Below are 26,841 nucleotides of genomic sequence, written 5' to 3'. Positions count from 1 at the left end.
AGTCAATTCTTGAAAATTAAATTATTTTTTTAGTGTATAAATTAATTCCCATTTAATTGTTTGGTTTCAACATTATGAATGATCTTGGTAATCTTCGTTAAAGAACAATTAGGAGTTTAGTTAAGATTGCAAGAGTTAAACTAATCCCGCATGAATTTTGATTCAAAATTCCTCCGAGTTAAACTAATCCTCCATGAATTTTGATTCAAAATTCCTCCAAGATCGAGCAATTTAATCTTGTGAGAAATCTTGAATAAAAAATCCTCTTTTAATTAAGCATGATTCAAGTTCCTTTATTATTTTTTATTAAATGATAAAATTAGATCAATGCCTAAGCCCATTCCTCACTTCTCTTACTGAAATTCAATCTTTAATAAATTGTATTGCAAACTAAATTCCCTTTCTCATTCCCCTTATAATTTTCCCAAAAAAATTGTTTTCAATGTTTTTCTTTTCTTTTTGTTACTAATCTCATTCTTTTCGAGCATTACATTCAAGAAAATCTATCTTACACTCTCTTGGGAGAGAGTTCGACACTCGTGCTTAAAAGTTAAGGTGGTAAAAGTTAAGGTTAAACTACAAATAAATTTTTGCCAAGGCACCCTTCACAACCACTTTAATTTCAGAACAAATGTGTTGATAACGACCTTGCCTATATATTTTGCATCATTCTTTACTTTTTGATATCAATTCTGACCTTGTCACTATTTTTGGAATTCATGATTCTCCCTGAGCCTCCACGGATCTATCATCTTTACTTTTTGATATCAATTCTGACCTTGTCACTATTTTTGGAATTCATGATTCTCCCTGAGCCTCCACGGATCTATCATCAGTATTTTGGTATCGTAGGTATCAGCTCACTGCATACATTTTCGATCTCGCTTGCTCAGTATCATACTTCTTTTGCAACGCGTCCCACACATCTTTCGAAGTTGACATTGTATTGTAATAGTCATCAGGAAGTCCATTAAGAATTAGATTCTTACATATGAAATCATTTTCTGTCCAAGCTATTAGATCCTTGATTTGTTCCTCATATGGATTCATCTCTATAACAATTGGCTTCTCGGTGGTATAAACGACAACTACCTTCTTCAACGTGAGAAAAAAATAACATTTTGTGTTTCCACCTTTTGAAGTGTGTTCCTTCAAAACGAAACGGGCGGTTGAGATCAGAAGACATCATACCGGATTGGAATGGTCTGACCATCGCAGCAAATCAAATCATCTTAAAATTGTTGTTACACTTCGGTTTTACGCCTCGGTCAATTCGACAAATTATATCACCTATAGATTAAAACAACAACAACAAACAGAAACTCCAAAATAGGACCGAAGTTAATATACGACTGAGTCATAGAACACACTCTCTCCAATAAAGCTTCTCCGAAGGAGAAGATGTCAAAGGGAACTTTTCAATCAAATTCTAATATACACCTTCTCCCTTAACCTATAGTTTTGTTAATATAAATTAAATTCATATTAATTTTAATTTAAAGTTTTGATATAAATTCATTTCATATTAATTTAATATTGGAACCTTTTTCAAATATTAATACTCTCTTAGTTCTAATATTCAATTCTTTATTATAATATAATTTATACATTACTTTATCTCTTGAACAATTTGGACATTTAAATTTCTTTTAAGACCAAATTTTCTTGTTTAATTCATTACAAGCTAAGAAAGAAATCTTATAAATGTATAGTTATAAGTTCCAATGATTCGAGATCAATTAATCAAACTCTTTAATTATAAATTAATTAACATCAATTAACCATGGGCATTGCCCTAAATATCTATTGCTGCAATCTTATGAACTATACAACAATTACATGCCCACTAACTTAATCATATTTGTAAGTCAATGTTTCACGGGATGTTCCTAACTACAATTGGACTAATTTACCGTTTTACCCTTGTAGTTATTTTTAGTTACTTAAGTACCACTGATCTTCTAATTAACCGCTTGTTTATGATCCTACCATAAACGAAATCCCTCTCACAGATGAAGCCTCATTGTTCAAGTCGTGAAATCAACACTTAAGGGAATAACCTGTCTACTTTGCCTATAGGTGGGAAGGAGTGTATTTCTTCTTGTGATGTTTTGTTCTCAACACCTCACTTGGTACTGTTCTATATAGTTAATAATGTTATAACTAGGAATTTCTTAATTTTTAGTATGGTCTCATGCAATCTCATTACACATGTTACCCACACTCACATTTATTCACATAAATGATTAGGATCAAATCATTTGCAACATTTACAAAGTGAGTTGCATTGATAATATTATTAGGAGAAGATATCTAATCATATCCATCAACTATAGGACCTTGAAGACTATTACTTGAACATGATCTACTTGTATATACGTTTCCTACGTACATTTCATGTTTCATATATTAACTTTAGATAAAAAGATTACTTACATATTTACCGACTACGAGTTTGAAGATATAAATTTAGATGCAATCAACAGTTGAATTAAACAGGTAATGTAAGCATGTTCATTGACAACCTTGGAGTCATGCGTATATCAAAGGAGCTATCCTAAAACAACTTAGTAAGGGAATACACGCCCCCACACCTTCTTGTTTCCCTTCCAACTACAAACTGCCATTAGAAAATGTCATCACGCAGTCTGAGCTCACACTTCAACTTTCCCCGGCGCAGCTCATTTCTTCCATCATCCCAATTCCCCAACCAACTTCGAAACTCATAAAATCATCGCATCAGATTACTCCCAAAAATCACTATGATTCCACGATTCAGATTCAAGAACACCCATGTCATCAAGCTTTTCACATCAATCAGAACTATCACCACCACTGACTCCCTCTTCCACCACCGCTTCTTAACTCCAGGTCCTTCTAAACCCCATGCCGCCCCCCGCTCCGCCGTATTCACCCTTTGGTTTTCCCAGAAACGCCACAGTTGGAAAGGTGCCTCCGACTATGATTACATTAGGGCTGATGTCAACTGTCCAAGGTGCTCCAAGCAAATGCCTGTCATCTTCTCCAATCGTCCCTTGTCCATTACCGGTCGGGAGACTGGCGTCTATCAAGCTCTCAATCTCTGCCCTAATTGCAAAACTGCATTCTATTTTAGACCCTTGAAGTTGGTTCCTTTGCACGGTACTTTTATTGAGATTGGTAGGGTTAAGGGCGCCAGGGACTTGGATCACGATGCCGATAATGAATCGAATCAACCCACCAAAGGAGATATTGGCGCCAATTGTGCTGATGATTTTGCCTTGCCTCCACGGCGGAATGGTAGTTGTGGCGGTAGCGATGATAACCTGGGTTCGGTGGAGAGTGATGGTGTTCAAAAGGATGAGGCCAGTTTAGGAATGCAGTTGCTAACTCCCAAGGAAATTTCTCTGGCGCTGGATAAATTCGTCGTTGGACAAGAAAAGGCCAAGAAGGTTGGTTTTGGGTGATATGTTTATGTACTGTGCTTCTTATAATTTTTTTTTTAAAAGTATATATTTTGTGCACATTCTACACTATTTTTGTGGCTTATTTTCCGTAATCGAGGAACTGTACTCTTATTTTTTTCTGTTTTGGTTAGAAACTAAAATTTTACTAGAACGACACTACGATTAAGGGACTACTATCTCTATATAAGCATGGAGTTGCAAAAAAACTTCAAATTGACATTGGTGAAGAAAAGAGTGATTGTTGAAATAATTATTCTATTGGAAGAATGTTCCATGAGGAAGTTCGAGAATAGCACCCTAAAAAAGGAACACTGAAAATTTCCGTGAAGACAGACGAACTGGTTAAGGAAAAGGAGTCTCTTGATGAAGGTAGAAGGCATGCAACATAAATACAGAAGCAGATTTGCAGGCTGCTGAAGAATATAGACGGTAATGGGATATGAAAAAAGAACTCACATAACCAAAAATCGTCCCAAAAAATGAGCATATAAACCATCTCCAGTTAAGAATTTCACATTTAGAAAAAAAAAATTAAACTAGAAAAGATGACATTCCAAGGATTCATGCCTGTGTCCTTAGCCCCACAAAATGAAATCCATTAAGAGGGAAGAAACACCATATTTGCTTGCAATGATATGATGGTATGAAAGGGCTCTAGGGAAAAACACTACAACCATTTAGCTAGGATGACCTCATTACGAACTATCAAATCACAAATTCCCAAACTGCCTAACTCTTATCAATTTCAAAACAATTTCCCATCTGACCAAGTTAGAAGCCTGGTGTTTCTCCACTCTCTCCTAAAGAAAGTTCCTCATGATCTTCTTGCAGCCTATTACGTTTTGTAATGAAGACCATAACCAATGATAGGAAATAGGTAGGAATCCCACCCAAAACCTGACTGACTGAATGAGGGTTCCTACCTGTCACGTGGTTACTATTTTGAAGTAACTGACATGTGGCACAAGGGTGTTCTGGATGGTAGAGAAGCACCAATCTAAGCCTTTTAGAGGTTATGGACTTGCTAGACTTTTAAGGGACTCGTGAGGAGGGAAAGGAGTAGGCAAAGTGTAGAGAAGAGTTTGGGAGAATGAATATGAGAGTTTGCTAGACTTTTAAGGAACTCTAGACCTATTTCAATGACTTCATGTATAAAGCTCTCATATTCATTCTCCCAAAGTCTTCTCTACACTTTGCCTACTCCTTTCCCTCCTCATGAGTTCCTTAAAAGTCTAGCAAGTCCATAACCTCTAAAAGGCCTACATTGGTGCTCCTTTACCATCAAGAACACCCTTGTGCCACACGTTAGTTACTTCAAAATAGTAACCACGTGACAGGTGATATCAGAGCAAAGGTTTGTCATACGTAGGTACCCACTTGTTGCTTGCTAGCACTATGTTCAACGAGGAAGGGCATGTCTCACTGGTTGAACAGTCATCAAGGGACTTTTTACTCGCGGAAGGAAAGAACAACATTCTTCAACCTGACGCTCAAAATCTAAAGGTCCAGCCGTAAGGGAGCACATTGACACTCGCCTTACCAACCTTGAGCAAGGATTGGAGGATGTCCAGCTCTTGGTTGGTAGGCTAAGTGATGACTATGACGAGTTAGTATAGGAGAATGCCGAGATCACTACGGCCGCCAAGGAACTTGTCGAAGATCTCGGATGAATATTCAAAAGAGAGTTAAAAGAGTTGGCATCCACGGTAACCACCCTAAAGGCATTTGTCGAAGGTGAGTTAGGAGAACTTCATTCTAAATCAAATACTTTTAATACAAAGCTAGATGCCATGTCTTGAATGTTGTTCCAAGCATGCCACTGGTATTGTTCCCTTGACTAGTGGCCAGCACGTTGCGTAGGGCACCTACTCCATCAAAGTGCCCAAACCCGACGTCTATAGTGGCGTAAGGAATGCCACTGTCGTAGAAAACTTCCTATTTGGCCTTGAACGCTATTTCGATGCCCTAGGCGTACGTGACGATGGAGCCCGAATAAACGACACACCTACATACTTGAGGGACGTGAACCAATTATGGTGGTGCCGTAAATATAGAGATCAAGGCCAAAACGCTGTCCATATGTGGGTAGTGTCCCATAAATCCTTCGCAGTTGCCGCATAAAGTAAAGACTTGCCAATTTATGGAAGTGCCCAAACCCGACGTCTACAGTGGCGTAAGGAATGCCACTGTCGTAGAAAACTTCCTATTTGGCCTTGAACGCTATTTCGATGCCCTAGGCGTACGTGACGATGGAGCCCGAATAAACGACGCCCCTACATACTTGAGGGACGCGACCCAATTATGGTGGTGCCATAAATATAGAGATCAAGGCCAAAACGCTGTCCAAATGTGGGTAGTGTCCCATAAATCCTTCGCAGTTGCCGCATAAAGTAAAGACTTGCCAATTTATGGTTTCATACTATTAATCAACATGGACCGAATAAGAGAGTCCTCTCCTCCCCAGAAACGTTTCTAGTCATCATCGTGTGGGGGACGAAGAGTCTCCCCTGTCAGAAAACCAAATTGGTGACATCCCTCAAGAAACATTTTGCCCGATTGAGACCAGGAAAAACAGTTTTGGCCATTCAACTTCTCTCTTGGAAAGACACCTGTAAATGGTGCCAAAGAACTAGTTATATAATTTGAGGACAAAGTAGGGAACAAAGTTACCGGGTTATTGGAATATATCGGCAAGTTCAGTCGATGATGCGGCAACAGGCCAAGTGCGTATTCCCACTCCCCACTAGATGATGCGGCTAACTCCGATGGTGGCCTGTTGTGATCATTGGCAACTTCTGAAGCTGGTGGAGCAACTTTTCCACGGTTGCGATGATGGTGGCAGCGATGGCGGTGGTGGTCTCATTTGTCTCTGTTTGGGTTCCATCAACAATCGTGTCTAGGGTTTTGGCTTTGCCTCGCTCTGATATCATATTAAAAACAAGAAAAGAAAATAGACACTGAGTTACGTGGAAACCCAAGTACCAGGAGAAAAACCACGGTTTGACTTTCTTATTATTTTTTCACATGAACAAAAGATACAAAGGGAAAAATAAATAGACAACAAGCTTATGAGAATAAAGGAAAGGAAATGAGGGTAAATCTTTTGTTGGGCAAAGCCCACTAATTCTAACAAAAAGAACTACTTGTTCCCTTGACGGTGCAGTCTTTATTGGTCTCTGATAATGCAATTGAAGGTAGTGCTAAATGATCCAAGAAAACAGGGGACAGTGACTTGCTGCTGAAGGAGATCCCACTAGCCTTTTGGGATTCCTTCTTGAGTGAAACACCTGAAATTAATTTAAATCCTAAATAGACCTTATTGAGACTTGAATTCTCATTGGGCGGAATAGAGGACTTTGCCGTATTTTTGTCTGTCATCATTGAAGGTGACTTTTCAACTTCCTCAACAGAATTTACGACTGGTTTGCTGCGCTTCTTCGGTTTTTGCTGCCAAAGTGATTTTTCCGACAAGAAGAAGATGAAAACTCACCCGACCCTCCATGGTCATCCTTTGTTTTTCAAGGCCTTGAAGGGATTCCTTGAGAATCAAGGTTCGGAAAGTGAGGAAGAAAGAAAAGCCCCTTCTGATTTCAAAACATTCAATTCTTTCTCTTCAAGTAAAAGAACTCAATTTAGTCTCACTAAATTATTAGTAAAGTCTTTCAAGAATAATGCTTCTTCGATGTCCTTCGGGTCTTCCAGCACTTCGAAGTCCCCGAAATTGAGAAAACTATTGCCCTGATTTTCTCTCTTGACTCAACCGTTGTTGGCAAGAAACCACACAGGTTTTGACTAACCTTGATTTTAGCCTCTAACAGTTAATCATATTCAAATTATCTAAAGAAATACTTTCAGGTCCACCAAAATATGCTCCAATAACATTAAACACATCAATACTTCAATAATCCAACGGTAAGTTTTCAATAGAAATCCAGCCTCCATAACCGTTAACTACTTCTGGTCGACTGTGCTTGAAGCTATTCCATTTTTCAAGAAGGAGATGATATGGCCAAAACCTCTGCCATTACCTTGATTCTCAACCCACTCTTCAAAGTTGCATAGTGGGGCTCTGATTAAAGCTTTATCCGTAGATAATGGATTGATGCAAATTTTGAATGAGAATGCTCCTCCAATTTTTTTGCAATGTCCTTCCAATCATTAAAAGGGAACAAACGGGTAATGACCCACAGGCTGCTGAAGTCTTCCCTGAACACTTCACTGATCTTATGGATCCTATAAGATTGAAGACCTTGATTTTTGATAGTACTCTGTTTTATTGGTACTTGAGATAGGGATTTGCTAAGTTGTAGAATTGTTGTCCTCTTTCTGATAATCCATCAAATTGGTTGTGATGACTTTCGTAGGCAGAGCTGGCAATTCTGTCATCCCAGAACTCGTCGTCTTCAAAAACCTTTTAACATTTCAACAAATGAAACGCACCCTGCCATTTCAGACCCATTGGAATATGTATGAAAAAACATCCTATGGATTCAGGGCAAACAATGCATCTCACCACCCATCCTGAAGTGCCTAAAAATTTAAAAATCTTGACGACCCCAGCCTCATTTTTAGCCCTCCGTATGAAGAAAGAAAAAACTCTGTTCTTCAAGGTTCTCTGAAATTTGATCCAGGAACCAGTCTAAGTGAGACTTGACTAATGGCAATGATTTTTTGTATTCCACATCTTCCACGATGAACTTACCATCATCAAACCAAATGCAGAAATAGGAGTCGTTAATTTGACTATTCACTTTGTTTGTTTGTCTTTTTTTGTTTGTGGTTTTATTGTAGGTTAGCATTTTTTCATTACTTCAATCAAAAGTTTCATCTCCTTTAAAGAAAAAGAAAAATTGACCTTCCTGACAGTCCCAGCTTATTCCACCTCTGTGTACACTGGGATGAAAGGATGGGCCTTAATCTAGTAAGAAGTTTAGTGTTATTTAGAATTGTTAAACTTTTGGTCCATTGATTTTACTATGAATCTATCATTTTGATTGATATAATGTTAACATTTCAGGTGCTTTCTGTGGCAGTATACAACCACTATAAGAGGATATATCATTCTTCATTGCAGAAAACGTTAGTTTGTAAGAGTTGTCTAGTTGTGTCCCTTTGCAATCCTTTTTGAAATATAATTTAAATATGCTTAATATTGCTTACCAATGTTTATGGAGTTCACTGCAATAGCCATATTTAAAGAAAAATAGTATTATTTCTGATGGAAAAATATTTCTGTGATGTATGATTGTGCTTGGCTTTGAGTTGGTGTCTACATTTGTATTTAGATCAGGGCAAGGACCGCTGGGTATTGAATTGGAGAATGATGATAATGAAACTGTGGAACTGGAAAAGAGTAATCTGTTGCTAATGGGTCCTACAGGCTCGGGTACGATTGATTTTCTTCTTTATTTGTTTTTTTGTAAGAGCCTTAATTTGTTAGAGGTTTTTGCTTAACCATTTATGGAATCTCTAAGGATAGGGAAGACATTACTCGCAAAAACCCTTGCTCGTGTGGTGAATGTGCCCTTCACCATAGCTGATGCTACTGCCTTAACTCAGGCAAGTGCATTTTCAGGATAGTTTTCTTTTCTTTTCTTGTTAGTGTCAGTGTCAGTGTTATGTTTTTTCTCTCTTTTTAAATTATATATAAACAGAACACTTCATCGACAAAACCAAAACAGCATACATGAAAAGGGGATATGTATGAGAAACATCTCCCTCCTAATCAAGTTAATCAAGAAAATGACAAAATTACAAAGTCCCCTCCCCTGTGAAGAGCACACTAGGCAGGGGCTTTATACTGTACGATTTACCAGAAATTACAAAAGGATTTATAGAAATTTGTAAAAAGTCTTATTATATCTTTCAATCCTAAGCAGCGCAAGTAAAGACTTCCTGCCATTTTTCTGGAGGACCCTAATTTTTCATAGAAGTCGTGGACAAGAGAGAATTTGAGGGAGCAAAGAGGAAGTATCCTTTGGTTTACACCTTTACACCAAGCCATGTAAAAAGTTCAAACTAACAAAAAAGAATAAAGTTTAAAGAATAACCTTCCAGCTCTTATTTGCAAGATGATGGTGAAGAAAGAGATGGCATTAAAAGTGGTGTTACCAATAATCTGCCCAAAGTAACCATGAGTCCCTATAATAATACTGATGGTGGTAGGCAGTAGAGGTTGACTCAATGATAACGACAACTAGGTTTTACTCGTGGAGTTCAGTCTTTTTCTCCTTGGGGCTCCATCGGTCATTTCCCAATAGGGAAGTGTCAGAGGTGACTTCTTTTCTTTCCTTGATTGAGAATTTTGACTTTAGACAGGAGAGGAAGGATGTTTGGGTGTGGAGTCATCTTGTAGTTTTTTCTTTCAGTTTTTACTTGACCTCTCTCCCGCTGTTGAGCCGGTTTTTGACGCTTTATGGAGGATAAATTCCAAAGAAGAAAGTTATGTTCTTTTTTGACAAGTTTTACTCGGGCATAGTGAACACAAAGTATAGGCTTTGGAGAAAGATGTCTTCTCTTTGGGTCCTTGGGGTTGTATCCTTTGTCGGAAGGCGGAGGAAACCTTGAGCATCTTCTTTGGGAGTGTCAGTTTTCTAGTTTTGTGCAGAATGGTTTCTTTAAGGAGTTCAGTTTCGCACGTGCTTGGCAGAGGGGTGTTTGTTTAATGAGTGATTGGAGAGTCCCTCCTCCATCAATCTTTCAAAGAGAAAGGACGTTTTCTTTGGTAGCTGGGCTGTGTGCTTTGTGGGACCTTTGGGGGAGAGAAACAATTGTGTGTTTTGTGGTGTGGAGAGACTAATAAGATTCAGTCCTTAGTGAGGTTTCATGTTTCTCTTTGAGTTTGTCTCAATTTTTATTTTTTTAATTATTCTCTAGGTAATATTTTACTTAGACAGAAACCTTGTATCTAAGGGTTTTGTGGGCTTGGTTTTTTTGTATGCTGTTGCATGCTAATTTTTTTTTATCAACGAATGCAGTTGTTTTTATCAAAAGAAAAAAAAAAAACTGGGTTTTTTAATAAGAAACAGGGTTTATGTTCATAAAACCAGCAAAAGAGCCAAAAGGACAACCAAAGGGCAGGGTAGAGGAATTCTTGTGTTCTATTTAGATTGAGAGGAATTCTTGTATCTTCAAAAACAAGGAATGCTACTTCTAAGCTCTCCTCTTGTCAATAATGTATCTTTTTCTGTCTTGGTGTAATTTGAACCCTTTTTATTATTTTGATTTCTTCTTTGTCCTAGCTAACTGAATGGCTTTTTGAAAGTTACCGATAAGAAGTATCAATCAAATGATATATTTCCTGAAAAAGTCAGGATCTGAATTGATACGATCATAGTTTGGAGGAATTGAGCCTCAATCATCTCAAAAATATTGTATTGATCAAAATAGTTCAAATTCTTTTTACCAAGCAGCACCTTTTCAGTTGGCTCAGTAGATTTTAATTCTCACTCTCCTTTGCAGGCAGGTTATGTCGGAGAGGATGTGGAATCAATATTATACAAGCTCCTTCTGGTATGCATTTATTTGTTTTCCCTCCTGTCTCAGTTACTTTCTAAGTCTTTTTTGCTTTCAGAAAAAGAAACATTTCATGTTAAATGAAATAAAAAGCAATTAGTGACTACTGAGTACTGACTAAGAAAGATAAGCTAGAATGAATAAAAAGGTTCTTAATTTTGCGCCAAGAAAAAGAAGACCAAACCTTCTCCATATGAGTAGTGAAGGAGTAAGAAGTGACAATAAACCGAGCAAAAATCTAAGTTTTGATTTAAATCATTTCAACCACTTTTAAATCTAAAGGGTCCTGGGTAGAACTCAGGTTTAACAAAGGGCACAACTGTGATAAGCTAGAATGAATAAAAAGGTTCTTAAATTTGTGCCAGAAAAAAGACCGAACCTTCTCGCATAAGTAGTAAAGGAGTAAGAAGTGACAATAAACCGAGCAAAAATCTAAGTTTTGATTCAAATCATTCAACCACCTTCTTTGAATCTGATGGTTCCTGAGTAGATGGACTCTGAGGTTTAAAAAAGGGTACAACTGTGGTACGGTTTGTCTATTTAATTTTATATTCTAGAACTATTAAGTTTTTGAAGTGAGAAAAAATAATAGCACTTTTTTTTTAGTAATAGAATTTATTAATTTTTTTGAAAAGGAAATGAGCCTGACCAACCTATACTGGCTTAGTTGTTAAGATTTCAAGGTCATCGGGTTTCTTGAACTGTGCCTAATAATTAATTAATTAATTAATTTATTTATTTGTTCCTTTCGAGAAACTATGTGAAGTTTCTGGTAAAAAAATTTTCAATATTTTTGTTGAATACTTTCATGCTTTCGTTAAATTATCCTTTTACCTTTGTTCTTTCCGTACATGGTGCTTTTAATTGTACAGGATGCAGAGTTCAACGTAGAAGCAGCTCAACGTGGGATAGTATATATTGATGAAGTTGATAAGATAACTAAGAAGGTATGCATTGTGAAATTGTCTAAGATCTACAGGCTGTCGTTGTCAAATTTATCAAATTTTTCCTAACTTGCTTTATTTCTTATTAGAGTGAGAGCTTAAACTCTGGCAGAGATGTATCTGGCGAGGGGGTCCAGCAGGCACTGCTGAAAATGCTTGAAGGAACTGTGGGTATTCAATTTGACAGTAATATCTTTCATTTTTTGATGTAGATAGTAGTTCGTTTATAATACTTTGTATTCTTCTTGGACCTTGCGAGGTATTTGTTTTATTATCATTCACTGTATTTTTTTCTTTTAATATTGGCTGGCTTCCTACTTTTAGAAAGAAAAAAGAGAAACAAAAATCATTTTGAACTTCTCATTTTAGTTCAAAGCTGTTTACTTTCTTTCAGGTAGTGGATGTTCCAGATACAGGTGCTCGAAAGCATCCTCGGGGTGATACAATTCAGGTGGAGCTGAACTGCAATTTAGTATTGTTTTTCTTGGTTTCCTTCCTTGATATAATTATACCATGCAATCACATTTCAATCCTACTGATGGAACACCAAGGTTGTGTTCTATCAATGGAACTTTTATTGATAAATGAAAGAATCGAATACAAGAACAAAATAAAATAATAAAGAAACGAATTGAGAAATCTCAATTCGGTTACAATATCTCTTTTACCTTCTCTCTCAAAGGTGCACAGATTCCAGATTCAATTCTCAAAATCTAACTACCCCTCCCTCCAATAATTCAAACCTATCTATAAAATATATCCTAACTACCTACCCTAACAAACTCACACATTCACACATGCCTACACTAATACTCACACGTGCCTACCTAATTCTTCTTCCCTCGTCTAGTATATTGGTGGATGATAGGGGGTCTATCGTTACATTCCTTCTCCAAATTCACCTTGTCCTCAAGGTGAAATTCTAGAAACAATCGCTGCATTTTTTCATAGTCTTCCCATGTAGCCTTGTGTCTAGGTAAGCCCTTCCAACTGATCAGCACGTCCCATCCTCCACTCTTATTTTTCAAGTAGCCATAGGTTTCATCCGGCACTGCACGCCATTCGTAAGTCTCAGTCATATAGGGCATATCTGTCGGCTCAACTTGATGATTTCCCAGCATCTTCAATTGGGGAACATGAAAAACAGGATGAATGGATGTTATCTTTGGTAGTTCTAACTTGTATGCAACAGGGCCAATCCGTTCTATGATCTTATAAGGACTAAAAAACTTTGATGACAACTTCTCATTTCTTCTTTTCCGAAAAGAAACCTGCCTATATGGTAGAATTTTAAGAAAGACCAAATCTCCTACCATGTATTCCACATCTCCTCTTTAGGTTAGTGTTTTTCTTCATCTTCTCTTGGGCTATCCGCAAGTGTTCGTTCAATGCTCCTAACATAATATCCCTTTCCTTGAGCTGCTCATCTAAAGCTGAATATGGGGTGTCTTGATCACCATAATACACCAAGGGCGGAGGTAAACACCCGTAGACATCTTGAAAGTATGTTACCCCTAAGGATCTCTGGTACGTGGTGTTACACCAGTACTCCGCCCAATGCACCCACTTTATCCACTCATCCGGCTGCTCTCCACAAAAACAGTGAAGGTATGTCTCCATTCCTCTATTGAGCACTTCAGTTTTGCCGTCTGATTGAGGTGATAGGCTGAACTACGATTCAACTGAGTACCAGCCAACCTAAACAGCTCCTTCCAAAAACCACTCAAGAAAACCTTATCTCGGTCTGACACTATGGATTTAGGATATCCATGTAGTTTGACAACTTCCTTTACAAACAGATCAGCCGCGGACTTGGCGGTATAGGGATGTTTCAAGGGTAGATAATGTCCGTACTTGCTAAATCTATCCACCACCACGGAAATCACCTCTTATTCATAGTCCCTCCACGAAATCCATAGAAATGTCGCTCCACACACCATTAGGTATTTTTAAAGGTAACAACAACCCTACAGGTGACAATGCCATTGCTTTATTTTTCTGATAGATCAGACACTCTTCTCAATATTTCTGCACATCGAGTTTCATACCCTCCCAATACAACTCACAAGCCAATCGTTTATAAGTTCTAAGGAACTCGGAATGTCCCCCAAAAACGGAGTCATGGTAGGTGTGGAGAATTGTTGGAATCAATGTCGATGACTTGGAAATAACCAGCCTACCTTTATACCTCAAGATCCCCTGCCGAATGGAATACTTGTTTGCCTTGCCATCCTCTCCTCCTACCGTTTCTTTGATTATCAGTTTCAGTCGTTCATCGTTTTCAACTTCTTCCTTGATGGTCTTCAAATCAATCAAGGTGGGGGCTGTAATATTACAAAGATGGGCAACCAGAGGCATTATGGATAGAGCATCTGCTGTCTTATTCTCCAATCCTGGCTTGTATACCACTTTAAAGGAATATCTCAAAAGCTTAGCAATCCACTTTTGGTATTGTGGCTGAATAGCCCTCTGTTCCAATAAGAACTTTAGGGAACGCTGATCCATCTTTACTATAAACTTTCTCCCTAGCAAATACAGTCTCCATCTTTGCACGACTAGGACAACTGCCATAAGCTCTCTTTCATACACTAGTTTAACCCGATCCCTCATAGCCAATGTGTGGCTGAAGAAAGCAATAGGGAATTTGGATTGAATGAGCACTGCTCCTATGCCATAACCGGATGCATGAGTCCCCATTTCAAATAGGGCATCGAAATCAAGCAAAGCTAAAACAGGAAGAGCCATCATAGCATTTTGCAACTTCTAGAATGCTTCAGTCCTCGTTCTACCTAAATCCACCATTCTTAAGTAACTGAGTTAGAGGTGCCTAAATCCACCATTCTTAAGTAACTGAGTTAGAGGTGCGGCGATAGACTCGTAGTGTTGGACAAATTTTTTTTAGTACCCTGTCAATCCCAAGAAGCCTCGGACCTCTTGAACATTCTTAGGTATAGGCCATTCCTTGATTGCTCTAATCTTTTTCGGATCAACCTTAACTCCTTGGCCCGAGATGATGTGCCCCAAGTAATCTACACGTGTCTGTGCAAAACTGCATTTCTTCTGGTTCGCATAAAGCTCATTCTTCCACAACACTTCTAAAGCCTTCCCCAAATGTGATACATGTTCTTCAAAATCCTTGCCGTAAATAAGGATGTCATTAAAGAATACCAGAACAAATTTTCTCAAATATGGCCTGAATATAGAATTCATCAGTGACTCAAATGTAGAAGGTGCATTAGTTAAGCTGAATGACATAACCATGAACTCATAATGGCCTTCATGCGTTCTAAATGCTGTCTTCTCAATGTCTTTCCCACATATACGAATTTAGTGGTATCTGGCTTTCAAATCAATCTTAGAAAACCATGTAGCCCCATTTAATTCATCAAAGAGCTCCTCAATTACTGGTATTGAAAATTTGTCTAACGTTATTCAACGCTCGGTAGTCCATACAGAAGTGCCAACTCCCATCCTTCTTCATAATGAGAAGTGTCTTTTGTCGGTATCTGTAAACTCTTCACCAACTTTTCAGAGATAAAGTTGTGTAGCCCCACAATCTACTAAGATCACCACTTCCTTGCCTTCGATCTCCCCTCTCACCTTCATAGTACCCGGGTTCGATAATCCTACCACAGAATTAATGGATAATTCTATAATGGCTTGGTCTTCCTCATTTATCCTCACCATTTTCAATTCTTTCTCCTCATTCTCCACATCCTCTACAATCTCAAATTCCTCCTTTCCCTCCATGACAACATACATTCTAAGCTCTCTTTGCTACCTCATCTTACATTTATGGTCATGGGAGTACTTTTCGTTACATCGAAAACAAAGTCTTTCTCCTTTCGAGCTCGAAACTCTGCGTCAGATAACCTCTTAGTAGGCTCCTCCTACTTAGCTTCCCCACCAACTACCCCTCTTAAGGTGATAGTTCTCATGGGAATTGTAGAGTTGCTTTTATTATCCATTGAATTGGATCTCCCTCCAGATTTAGCATTATTGGATAAAGAAGTTAGATATTTACCTCCAGCATATCCTTTAAGGTTGGCTTCCCCACGGATGATCTCCTAGTTCTCCACCAACTAAGATAATTGCATCATCTGGGCTAATCCGGTTGATCGACAAAAATTCCCCTTGTAATCTAGAATTCAGAGAAATATATTTCTTATACATCTTTAGTCAAAGAAAAGTTACATATTCATATAGAGAACAAAATAGACTCTAGACACTGTACAATTACAATAAAGGACACATGTTATAAATATATATCATAACACTCCCCCTCAAGCTGGAGCAAATATGTCAATCATGCCCAGCTTGTTGCACATATAGCTTATCCTTGCTCCATTTAAAGCTGTAGTCAGAATATCTTCCAATTGTTCTCCAGTCTTTACATATCTTGTGGACACCAATCCATCTTGGATTTTCTCACGAATGAAGTGACAATCCACCTCAATATGTTTAGTTCGTTCATGAAATACTGGATTAGATGCAATGTGAAGTGCAACTTGATTATCACACCGTAATTTAGCTGGCACTGTAATATTGAAGCTTATCTCAGATAATAGTTGGTGAATCCATACTATTTCGCACACAGATTATGCCATCGTTCTATATTCAAACTCAACACTCGAATGAGAAACAACATTTTATTTCTTACTCTTCTATGATACTAAGTTTCCACCTACAAAGACACAACATCCAGAAGTTAATCTCCTATCCTCTATCCTCACGAGATCCTGCCCAATCAGCATCAGATAAAGATTCAACTTTCGCATGTCCATGATCTCTATATAAGATCTCACGTCCAGGATCAGCTTTCAGATAACACAAAATTTGCTCTACTACAGCCAATGATCCACCGTAGGGGAAGACATGAATTGACTTACAACACTTACAGAATAAGCAACGTCTGGTCGAGTCACTGTTAAGTAGTTCAACTTCCCAACTAATCTCCTATATCTCTTAGGAACACTAAGGTTGTGTTCTATCAACGGAACTTTATTGATAAATGAAAGAATCGAATGCAAGAACAAAATAAAATAATAAAGAAACAAATTGAAAAATCTCAATTCGGTTACAATCTCTCTATTACCTTCTCTCTCAAAGGTGCACAGATTCCTGACTCAATTCTCAAAATCTAACTACCCCTCCTTCCAATAATCCAAACCTATTTATAAAATATATCCTAACTACTTACCTTAACAAACTCGCATGTGCCTACACTAATACTCACACGTGCCTACCTAATTCTTCTTCCCTCGTCTAGTATATTGGTGGATGATAGGGGTCTATCACCTACCGTCATACTCACCGGAAAACTCTGAAGGGCCGGTGACGACGATGGAGGACAATGGCAGCAGCAGAACTAGGGTCTTTTTGTTTTTAAGAAAATTACGGTTTTTAGGGTTTCCATGTTATTTCTGCTCGGATACAACTTGAAAATGGGAAGTAAAAAATAATGTAATATTATTCCTCTACATTATTGAACCAAATACAAGGTCTTCTTATATAGAGAAAGACCAACAACAAATAAGGAAAAAAATATAAACCTAAATAAAAAAATAATAATACAAGAGAGAAGGAAATTCAACACCATAGTGAAAAATCTTGTATTCTTTTCAGAAAAATAAAAAGAAAAAAAGAAAAAAATACATGCATATATAACTTCCTAAATGTTGGGATTAATAAATATTTTATTTTATTTTCGTGAGGCAGGGATTAGTGTATTAATGGAGTGACACTGAAATTAAATCGGACAAAACTTCCTGTTTTAAAATTTGTTAATGCATAATTTTAATTAATGTGAATGATTTTTCATCTTCGGCAGATGGATACTAAAAATATTCTCTTCATATGTGGTGGTGCATTTGTTGGCTTGGAGAAGTGCATCTCTGACAGGTACAAAATTGCTTCGTTATAACCAATGAATTTTTGTTTTTTCCCCTTTTATAGTCCATGCATGGAAATTGAATATCAACTCTCTTTCTGCAGGCAGCATGATTCCTCAATTGGATTCGGGGCTCCAGTTCGTGCTAGCATGAGAACTGGTAAATTGACTGAAGATTTAGTGACATCTTCGATGCTTGAAAATGTGAGACCTTAAACCAAAAGTTAAATTGTTGCACTATGAATTACTTTTGTTATCTTACCTTTGGCGTTTTCTGAACTGAGGTTTCATTTACTTTCATTTGTTCCCCTCCATTCAACTACTGAAATGAAGGTCTTTTAACTTTTAGGTAGAAAGTGGCGATCTTATTACTTATGGTCTCATACCTGAATTTGTTGGACGATGTCCAATTCTAGTGAGTTTGTCAGCTTTGGATGAGGATCAACTTGTCCAGGTTTGGCTAGTCTTTTGGGTCATCTTTACTTATTTCTTTGCTCTGTTTTGTTACTTGGCTCTGGAAGATATAACAAATTTCTTCATCCTTATCTCTTTAATAGGTTCTTACAAAACCAAAAAATGCGCTTGGGAAACAGTACAAGAAGATGCTTAGAATGAATGATGTAAGTATTTTAGAATGAATGATGTTGGTACAAAATATTATTAATGAACCAAGCATTTATTACATATATGAAATGTTAAGCCAAGTTACTTCTAAGAAAATAAAAGGTAAAATTACAAAGATGGTTCTTATGGTGGGTAGAAAGTTAGAATTTTAGTCCTTATGGTATGATAAAACCTCGTAAATAGTCCCTAACTTTCTCCAAACCATAGGGACCAAATTATAACTTTCTTTAACCATAGGGACCAAATTTACAATTTCCAAAATAAAAACAAAGAATAGGTTTCTAAGAACTTGTTGTAAACCCATTAGTGTTCTTGTGTGTTTACTCCAAGGCTTTTGCAGGTTGAATTACATTTCACCGAGAATGCTTTAAGAATGATTGCGAGGAAAGCAATGAAAAAGAACACAGGCGCTAGGGGATTGAGATCCATTTTAGAAAATATTCTGACAGAAGCTATGTTTGAGGTATCACATTTACGAGTGCAATGTGTTTGTTTATTCCCCATTGAATTTCTATCTTTCTAATTTCAAAATCATGAGTTCCTGAACATGTGCTTTTTCTTTCTTCAAATATTTATAAAATGTCATTACGCTCAGGTTCCAGAAAGTAACAGCATAAAGGCTGTTCTGGTTGATGAAGAAGCTGTTGGATCAGTGGACGCTTCAGGCTGCGGAGCGAAAATTCTTTGTGATGTTGATGAATTAACGCAGTGTTCAAAATCTGAAATAATGAGAAATCTGAAGGTATTTTCTAATGATCTTCACTTGAACTCTTTGTCGTGTTGATCCTTTGCTTTGGTTATGTAACTGATAAGAAACCCTTGGACATTGGATCTAAGAACCATGTTAAACAACGAGACTAAAAGGAATACAACCCCAACAGTCCCAAAACCAATTTGATTTCAACCCCTAAGATAGGCTAGATACAAATTGCAAGAACAATTTTTTTCTCAACTTTTCTTTTTGTGTTGTCTTCATAATTAACTTGTCTTGCTATGTTAATAGCTTGGATCTTTGGATTGAGGATTAGAATTGCCTTATCATTTGGTATCGAGCATAGGTTGCATCTTTGTGGCCTACTCTAGGATTGATTCTCTCTTTCTTGCAAACTATTAATTCTAGGTTTTAGTTTCATCTTATCATTTCTTGTTTTTTGATCGATCGTTCTTCATATCTTTATTCTTCATATCTTTATCTTATTGTTATTACGTTTTACATATTGAAAAAAAAACAAAGTTGTGAAGAAAAGTAAAAAAGAAAAAGAAAAACATTAGATGAATACAATTTGTAATCTCATTTTGAGAGTTTTTCCTTAATTTGTAATTCTTGTAATAGAATCATGCGAGCCATTCAATCTAACCTTGATCAAGTTTGATTGTGGAGTGATTCAATTAGGACAAGATTTCCAAATATTGCTTCTAGATCTTTTTTATCTAAGAGGTAATCTAATCTTAACTTTCTCTTAGTTGATCTAAATTGGTATAAAGAGGTGTTAATTTCTTATTTCAAATGTTCTTGCTAGTTGATAGCTTAATAGCTTAGATCTTTAGATTGAAGATTAAGATTGCCTTGTCAAATGAATGAGCTTACCATTTCTAAAGTCCTAATCTCATGCAACTCATTTCCTTACCTAGTAATAAAATAGAAATAAAAATAAATAAAAATAAAAAATCCAATGTTTTTTCTTTTATTTAAATGTGTGGCATGACAGATTTTCACTGGTGTGCGGTGGAACTAGGCAGCATCTAAGCTATTTTCACTTATTTTCTTATTTGTCCAGCATGTTCCTAAGCATGTCCATGCTAGAAAGTAATGTTTTGTTAGAAAACATTGTTCTCGTGGTGGTACTGAATGAATGATATACGTTTTGTGAGACTGAGGTGAATGATGCCAGCTTAGATTGTACGAAGGTTTTTTCTTCGTTGAATTCTCCTCATCAAATTCAAATTGTTTTAGTGGGTATGAACATACTATCTTTGCCTTGATATACAGGTAAATGATATGGTTGCCGGCAACGAGGGTCGGCTCTCAAATGGAGTCGAGTTTCCATCTGTAGCTATTAGATTGTAAATGGCTTCTGCAGTTGATGATGTAAATTTATTGAACAAATTAGTATCAACAACAACAATCAATAATAAAATGTAAGCCTTCACTTTTGTATTGATTTTGTTTTTTACTTATAGAAAAAGAGAAACAAACTAGAGATGAAAAGAACATTCTAAATCAATATGAATATAATATAAAGAGAATTAGGAGTGTAAAATAGGTGATCTTAGTGAATAAAACTGGAGAATGTTGCCAAACTTATGAATTTGGAGTGGTTAGAAACACTCATTAAAGAACCTTAGATCCTTGTCAATTTAATTTATGAAGTATTTTCCCAGGTAATTGGACCGTAATAAGATTTTAAAGGGTAAGATTAGATTGAAGAAATATAGTCATTTAACATACAATTTCGATCAATTAAATTTCGTCATGTCATCACAACAGACATTGTGATATTTATAATTTGATTGGGTTTGGATTCAAGGTAAGACAAAGAAGAGAAATCATTTGTCTTCTTTCGATCTTGAATGATCTCTTTCCTAAGCTAGAGCAGTTGAATGAGAAGGGTCGAACGAATCATGATATTCCCTGCTTAGATTCAATGGATACGTGCTGTTGAGAGGCCTTCTTAGAGTATAGGAAGTGGTAGTTTCGCTGCCCTAAATACCTCTTTCATTCTGTTTCCTGCTTTCAAAATAATGCTCGGCTGGACCGCAGACTCATGAAAAGCCCACAGAGCGAAAGAATGTCGGATAGAGGCACTCGACGGCAAAAAGCCTAATCTTTCACTCTTCATATCACATGGGAGTCTGAACCTAAAAACGGCTAATAGGGGAATTCAGCCTCCTACGCCACCTACATATAGGCATCGATTAGAACAAGGTTCCAATTTCTTCGGGTTTCCAATTCTTGGTCATTGGGCAATACCGATTCATTTTTTAAGGACATTCAATAAGTGGCTTGATGAGGATAACTAAGCTGACACGTTGGAGTTCTCTTTCTCTTTCCTCAGAGTCATCTTGTATCGGAAGCGTCAGAGTCAGCTCGATTGGATTGATCGGTCGGGAGCCCTTGCTGCTACGTTGGATCGGTTTGAATCGAGATAGGTGAGTGTAGAGGTTTTTTCTTTTTACCTTGCCACCAAAGTCAGAAGACGAGAGAGGGAAAGTCAATGAATTCATCCAATTCATGTCCTAGATATAAAACTTGGGTAAAAAATGATAATGGATCCAAGCCTAAGTCCACCAGACAAATGGGTTCAAGTCCATTAGGCAAATGAACCCAAGTTTAAGTCCGACAGTCAAATGAGTCCAAGCTCAAGCTCACCAAGGTAAGTCATCTAAAGCCCAAGGAAATTCTCTATAAATAGAAACTTTTCCATTCATTTTGTGGATCATTTTGGTTGAAACAAAAATTGAATATCTAAATAATTGAAGACTCAAACTTCTACAAGCTTTCAAGACGTGCAAGTTTTTATCAACTTCAAGATCAATATCTTTTGAAAGATTCAAGATTTGGAATATTAAACTTTCCTTGAATTGTATAAGATTGAAGCTCAAATTGACTTGCAAGTACAATATCCTAAAGACCGAATACTAAGAAGTTTAAGTTTTAACTTGTATTCGAGAGAAAGTATCCATTACATTTCTTTAGAAATCTCGTGTGAACAGTTTGACATGCTCAGTGGGACTGTCTCTACCTTTCATCTCTTTCTTTTTTTGAAGGATAACTAAAGAAATCATGACATCTCAAGGCAACACTTCTAAAGCTCTAAGTGACATCAGCAAGCAGCGAAATTCTTGCAATCGTTGAAAAGGAAAATTCAGTCATCTGAGGATATGTCACCCCTTGAGGTCGTAAAGAATATTTGGAAACAAAACTCCAATCCGCAAAAAAGTGGAATTGTAATAAATGAAAATAATGTCATGATGAATACAACTCATCTTCTGAATGCCCAAATGAGGAGATGCCTCATTCAAATATAATGTCAGTTATAGTGACTGATGTAAATACAAGCAAAAAGAGAATGACAAAGCTTCAAAAGAAGGTTAACATGCTCATGAAGGCGATTGAAAAAAGGGACTAGAGATTGAATCTCGAAAAAATCACATTGAGAGTCGTGACGTTGTTGAATCAAGTCACACACATACCGTCAAGAATACTGACAAAGAGAAAACAACTATGCAAGAAAGTCGGTCACAAAATTCGACTTTAATTGCATCACTGTCTGTTCAGCAGTTATAGGAGATGATTGCAAACTCCATCAAAACTCAATATGGTGGACCTGCTCAAACTCTCTTTTTGTATTCCAAGTCATGTATGAAGATGATCGACAATATGAGAATGTCGAATGGGTACCAGCTACCAAAGTTCCAACAGTTTGATGGAAAGGACAACCCAAAACAATATATTGCACATTTCATCGAAACATGCAAAATTTCTGGTACCGAGGTGATTTGTTGGTAAAACAGTTTATCCGAACTCTCAAAGGAAATATCTTCGACTGGTACACCGACTTGGAACCTGAATCCGTTGATAGTTGGAAACAACTTGAGAAGAACTTTCTCAACTGTTTCTACAGCACTCGACATAAGAACTTTCTCAACTTACAGCACTCGACGTATTGTCAGCATGATAGAGCTAACTGCCACCAAGCAACGAAAGGGTGAGAGCTAGTCATTGATTATATTAACCGCTGGAAAGTATCGAAGGGTGCCACCAATTTTTAAATCATTGCGTAACATGCTTGCAAGGCTCTAACGAACGGGCAGACAAGTATAACTCAGATAAAGTGTTACGCCTCACACAACCTCCAATGATGTAATATATTATTCAGTGTGATCGCAGGTGGCATGCCCCCTATATCATTAGGTATATACTGGTAAAAGTCAAACTGCCACCTAAATCGATACGAATTGTATGATGTTATGATCAAAATAATTCCACAACAGGATGACAATGTTTATTGGCATAAACGAAGTGGGGCTTGAAATCTTGATGTTTCACTCGTACTAATAGGAGAGCTGATTTATAATTAGCTTCGGATTGCTGAATACTTCTATGTATTTTATGCCAAACTCTGAAGCCATTTGTAGGCCAATGATGAGAGTTTGGTACTCACCAACATTTTTTGAACACAATTCACCGAGTGTGGCAACATATGTTTCTTAAGAGAGATGAAGACAATACCAACACCAGTTCTGCTTCTTCGTGTTGCACCATCAAAGAACATAGTTCAAGGTTTCATTCTTTCAACAAACAAGACTTCAACATCAGATAAGTCTTCACATAATTTTCAGGTTGAGGGAATTTGATGATTAACAAGAAAATCTGTCAATGCTTGGCCATTTATTGCTTTTTAGAGAATATATACATCATATTGTTGGAGTATAATTGCCCATTTAGCAAGGCGTCCTGAGATGACCGACCTTGATAAGATATATTTAATAGGGTGAACTTTGGCTACCAAATGTATAGTGAAAGTTTGATATAATGTCTTAGCGTATCTATTGCAAAGAAAAGAGCGAGACACATCTTCTCAATTGGAGAATAATTCAATTTAGCTCCAGTCAGAGTCCTACTTAGATAGTAGAGTGCACATTCCTTATCCTTATCGTTTTCTTGTGCAAGTAATGCTCCGAGCGAACCTTCTTGAGCTGCAATTTACAATATCAATAGCTTTACAGCTACAGGCGCACTCAAAATCGAAGGGTTGAGCAAATTCTTTTTTATGCTATCGAATGCATTTTGGCATGACTGATCCTAATCAAAGACTACATCTTTCCTCATCAATATCTGGAATGGTTGACATGCCTGCAAGATTATATATAAATCTTCTGATGTAGGCCAAACGACCTTGCAATCTTCTCAACTTATGCAGGTTCTTCAAACTCAGTATCTTCTGGATAACATTAATTTTGGAGTGATCAACTTCAATTTCACGGTGTCACGATAAATCCCAGAAACATTCATGAGGTCACATTGAATGCACGCTTAAAAGGGTTCATTCTTAGTTGATATTTCCTTAGACAATCAAAGACAAGCTTCAGGTCTTTTAGGTGGTTGCATTTCTTCTTGGATTTTACTACAAGATCGTCAACATAACATTCAACGTATCTATGTAGTATATCGTCAAAGATCCTTTAACTTTTCTTCTTAGAAAACTGAAGAGCGTGCAAAAGTGATGAGGTTAAAAACAAAGTCCTTTGACTGTTACTTTTTTCGCATTCTTCGAACTCTTAGCTTTCTTCAATAGTAATGTGGCATGTGTCAGCAACTTTTACTTTTCTTTTATCTAATATTTGAATCGGCTCGAAAGACTTGTATCTAATCCCAACTCTCGAATTAAGTATAAAATATCCTTGCTTTTGAAGCTTCTTTTGCGTAGAAAAAATTTGAAGCCTTTCATTGAATATTTTCACGCTTTTAAGCTCAGTACGAGTTGTAAAGTCACAACCTGCCTTTACTATCAACTTATATGTCTTTGGGTCAAATCCCTCCACTATTGTCTTTCTAGAAGGAATGTCTTTACGCCCTTCTTCTCAAGTTTTTTTTTTTTTCCTCCTTTGTCTATCTTTGTAAGTGGCTTGGTAAAGCTTTCATTCAATATCTCAATTTTTACTACTATTAAGTTTTTCGAACATTCTGCAAACGGTGATTCTCTCTTCTTACACTAAGATAGAGGAATATATTGTAAAACATGGGATTTTACGGCTTTTTCTTGTGGGATTGCCATCTTTTTACTCTCTAGCACCTCAGGTTTATCTTGGGTTGTTGGTTTGTCATTCTTTTGACCATTAACCGTATCCCCTTCATTTGACACCTTTGTTGTGATCGTTATTTGCTTGAGTTTATAAGTGCCTTTAGCCACGGGAACTTCAATTGATATGACTTCACTTATGTCATCACCTTTTGTGTAAAATTTTGCATCACCAAAGTGAGACTCAGCCTCTGAAAAATGGCTTAGTGTCAGCATCAATCTTCCTAATTTCATGTTTATAATATTTAAAACTTTGGTGGAGTGTGGAGGTTATGACTCCATTTTCATTTGACCCATTTGTTTGTGATACAGAAATAGTCGAGACATCATCATTTTTTAGTATCTCGATAATTGTATCCTTCAATATCTCGATGATGGTTGCTGCCTCTGCAAGATCTGAGGGAGAAGCATCGTCCTCAGTTGTACTGACCACATGACATGAAACGATTTCAATTAGGAAATTTTCAGAGAAGAAGTCCTTCAGAGTTATTGGTTGTCGTGGTAGAGGAAGCTCCTCACTTTCTTCGCTGATTGGTTGAAACTTTCTCGCCTTCTTTCTTGTCTTTCTTTTCTAAGACTTACCCTTTCTCTTGTACTTTCGATACGAACGAGATTCTTTTTTAACAAAATTTTGTTTGCGCTTCTTTTGACGTGTTACTAGCGTCCATCCCTCGTCAACATCCTTTACCTGCATTTCTTCTTCTTTTGAGCCAACAGTTTGGAGTTCATTATTTTGTAAGGCCTCTGATAAAGAATATATAATAATAGGCTCCAAAGATCCAAATTGGATCAAACTCCATATAGCAGGTAATCGACCTTCTGAATGAATCATTACTGCGACATATCTAGATCTAGCTATCTTTTTGTCTAGAGTCAATTTCATAATCAACTCCTTCAATACAAAAAATTTCTCTGTGGGGTGGCTGATGACTCAATGGTATCTACAGTAATTGAGATCATTTACCCTCTCCATTTCTGCATGTCGTTTACATTCAAGAAGGTGAATTAGTTGCTTTTCCAATAGTTCCTCCAACATATCAAGTAAGTCGGAGTCTGAAAAAGGATAAACTTTTTCTTGTCTTTCTTTCAATGTCGGACGTCTTTTTTTGTCTTCATCTTGGCGTCTTTCAACTTCCTTTTCTTTGAAGACAAACTTTAAAGGGGTCGTTCTGACTACCATAGCCTCCTTGGTAGCACCCTTCGACGAGTATTGTTAGCTCTATCATGTTGACAGTATGTGGTGACTTAATTCATTAGCATCACGACTCTCGATGTGATTGTTCAAAGATTCAATCTCGCAGTCCCTTTCCTCATTCACCTTCATGAGCATGTTAATCTTCTTTTCAAGCTCTGTCATTTTGTTTTGCTTGTATCCACGCCAATCACCATAATTGATATTATATGTGGATGAGGCATCTCCTCATTTGGGCGTACAGAAGATGAGTTGTGTTCGTCAATCACAGGATTCTCTTTGATTACAATTCCACTTTTTAGCGAATTGGAGATTTGTTCCCTAATATTCTTTGCGACCTCAAAGGGTGGCATATCCTCATATGACTGAATTTTTCTTGAGCGACTGTAAGTATTTGGCCGCTTAATGATGTTGCTTAGAGCTTTAG

The 26,841-nt window shown here is 37.1% G+C and overlaps 1 protein-coding gene across 6 annotated transcripts; it reads left to right on the top strand.

Annotated features, from left to right (window-relative positions):
- Nucleotides 1-2,555: 2,555 nt before the first annotated feature.
- LOC101206693 (CLP protease regulatory subunit CLPX2, mitochondrial) lies at nt 2,556-20,581 on the top strand. Of its 6 annotated transcripts, none has more exons than XM_031885781.1 (16): nt 3,300-3,431; nt 8,238-8,367; nt 8,464-8,525; nt 8,732-8,832; nt 8,926-9,005; nt 10,908-10,958; nt 11,834-11,908; nt 11,995-12,072; nt 12,300-12,356; nt 17,736-17,806; nt 17,900-17,999; nt 18,145-18,249; nt 18,353-18,415; nt 18,760-18,882; nt 19,015-19,161; nt 20,410-20,581. In XM_031885781.1, the coding sequence occupies exons 2-16, from the start codon at nt 8,353-8,355 to the stop codon at nt 20,485-20,487; spliced, it is 1,206 nt and encodes a 401-aa protein (XP_031741641.1). In that variant the 5' UTR covers nt 3,300-3,431; nt 8,238-8,352; the 3' UTR covers nt 20,488-20,581. The 6 variants fall into 6 exon arrangements, with proteins under 6 accessions (XP_031741638.1, XP_031741639.1, XP_004142810.1 ...); XM_031885780.1 differs by having other exon boundaries at nt 8,464-8,533; nt 8,737-8,832; XM_031885778.1 differs by lacking the exon at nt 8,238-8,367 and having other exon boundaries at nt 2,556-3,431; nt 8,464-8,533; nt 8,737-8,832; nt 20,198-20,581.
- The last annotated feature ends 6,260 nt before the right edge of the window (nt 20,582-26,841 follow it).

This window comes from Cucumis sativus, chromosome 5, assembly GCF_000004075.3.
Source record: "Cucumis sativus cultivar 9930 chromosome 5, Cucumber_9930_V3, whole genome shotgun sequence".
Taxonomy (NCBI): domain Eukaryota; kingdom Viridiplantae; phylum Streptophyta; class Magnoliopsida; order Cucurbitales; family Cucurbitaceae; genus Cucumis; species Cucumis sativus.
The sequence above is the reverse complement of the archived record's forward strand: the minus strand, read 5'-3'. Positions and strand labels throughout refer to the sequence as shown.

Excerpts from the sequence above, each read along its gene's own strand:
- LOC101206693 (XM_031885777.1), top strand. The coding sequence starts at position 2,763 with ATGATTCCACGATTCAGATTCAAGAACACCCATGTCATCAAGCTTTTC. Across the intron at positions 12,357-17,735 it reads CTCGGGGTGATACAATTCAG|ATGGATACTAAAAATATTCT; the intron begins GTGGAGCTGAAC and ends CATCTTCGGCAG. Across the intron at positions 17,807-17,899 it reads GAGAAGTGCATCTCTGACAG|GCAGCATGATTCCTCAATTG; the intron begins GTACAAAATTGC and ends CTCTTTCTGCAG.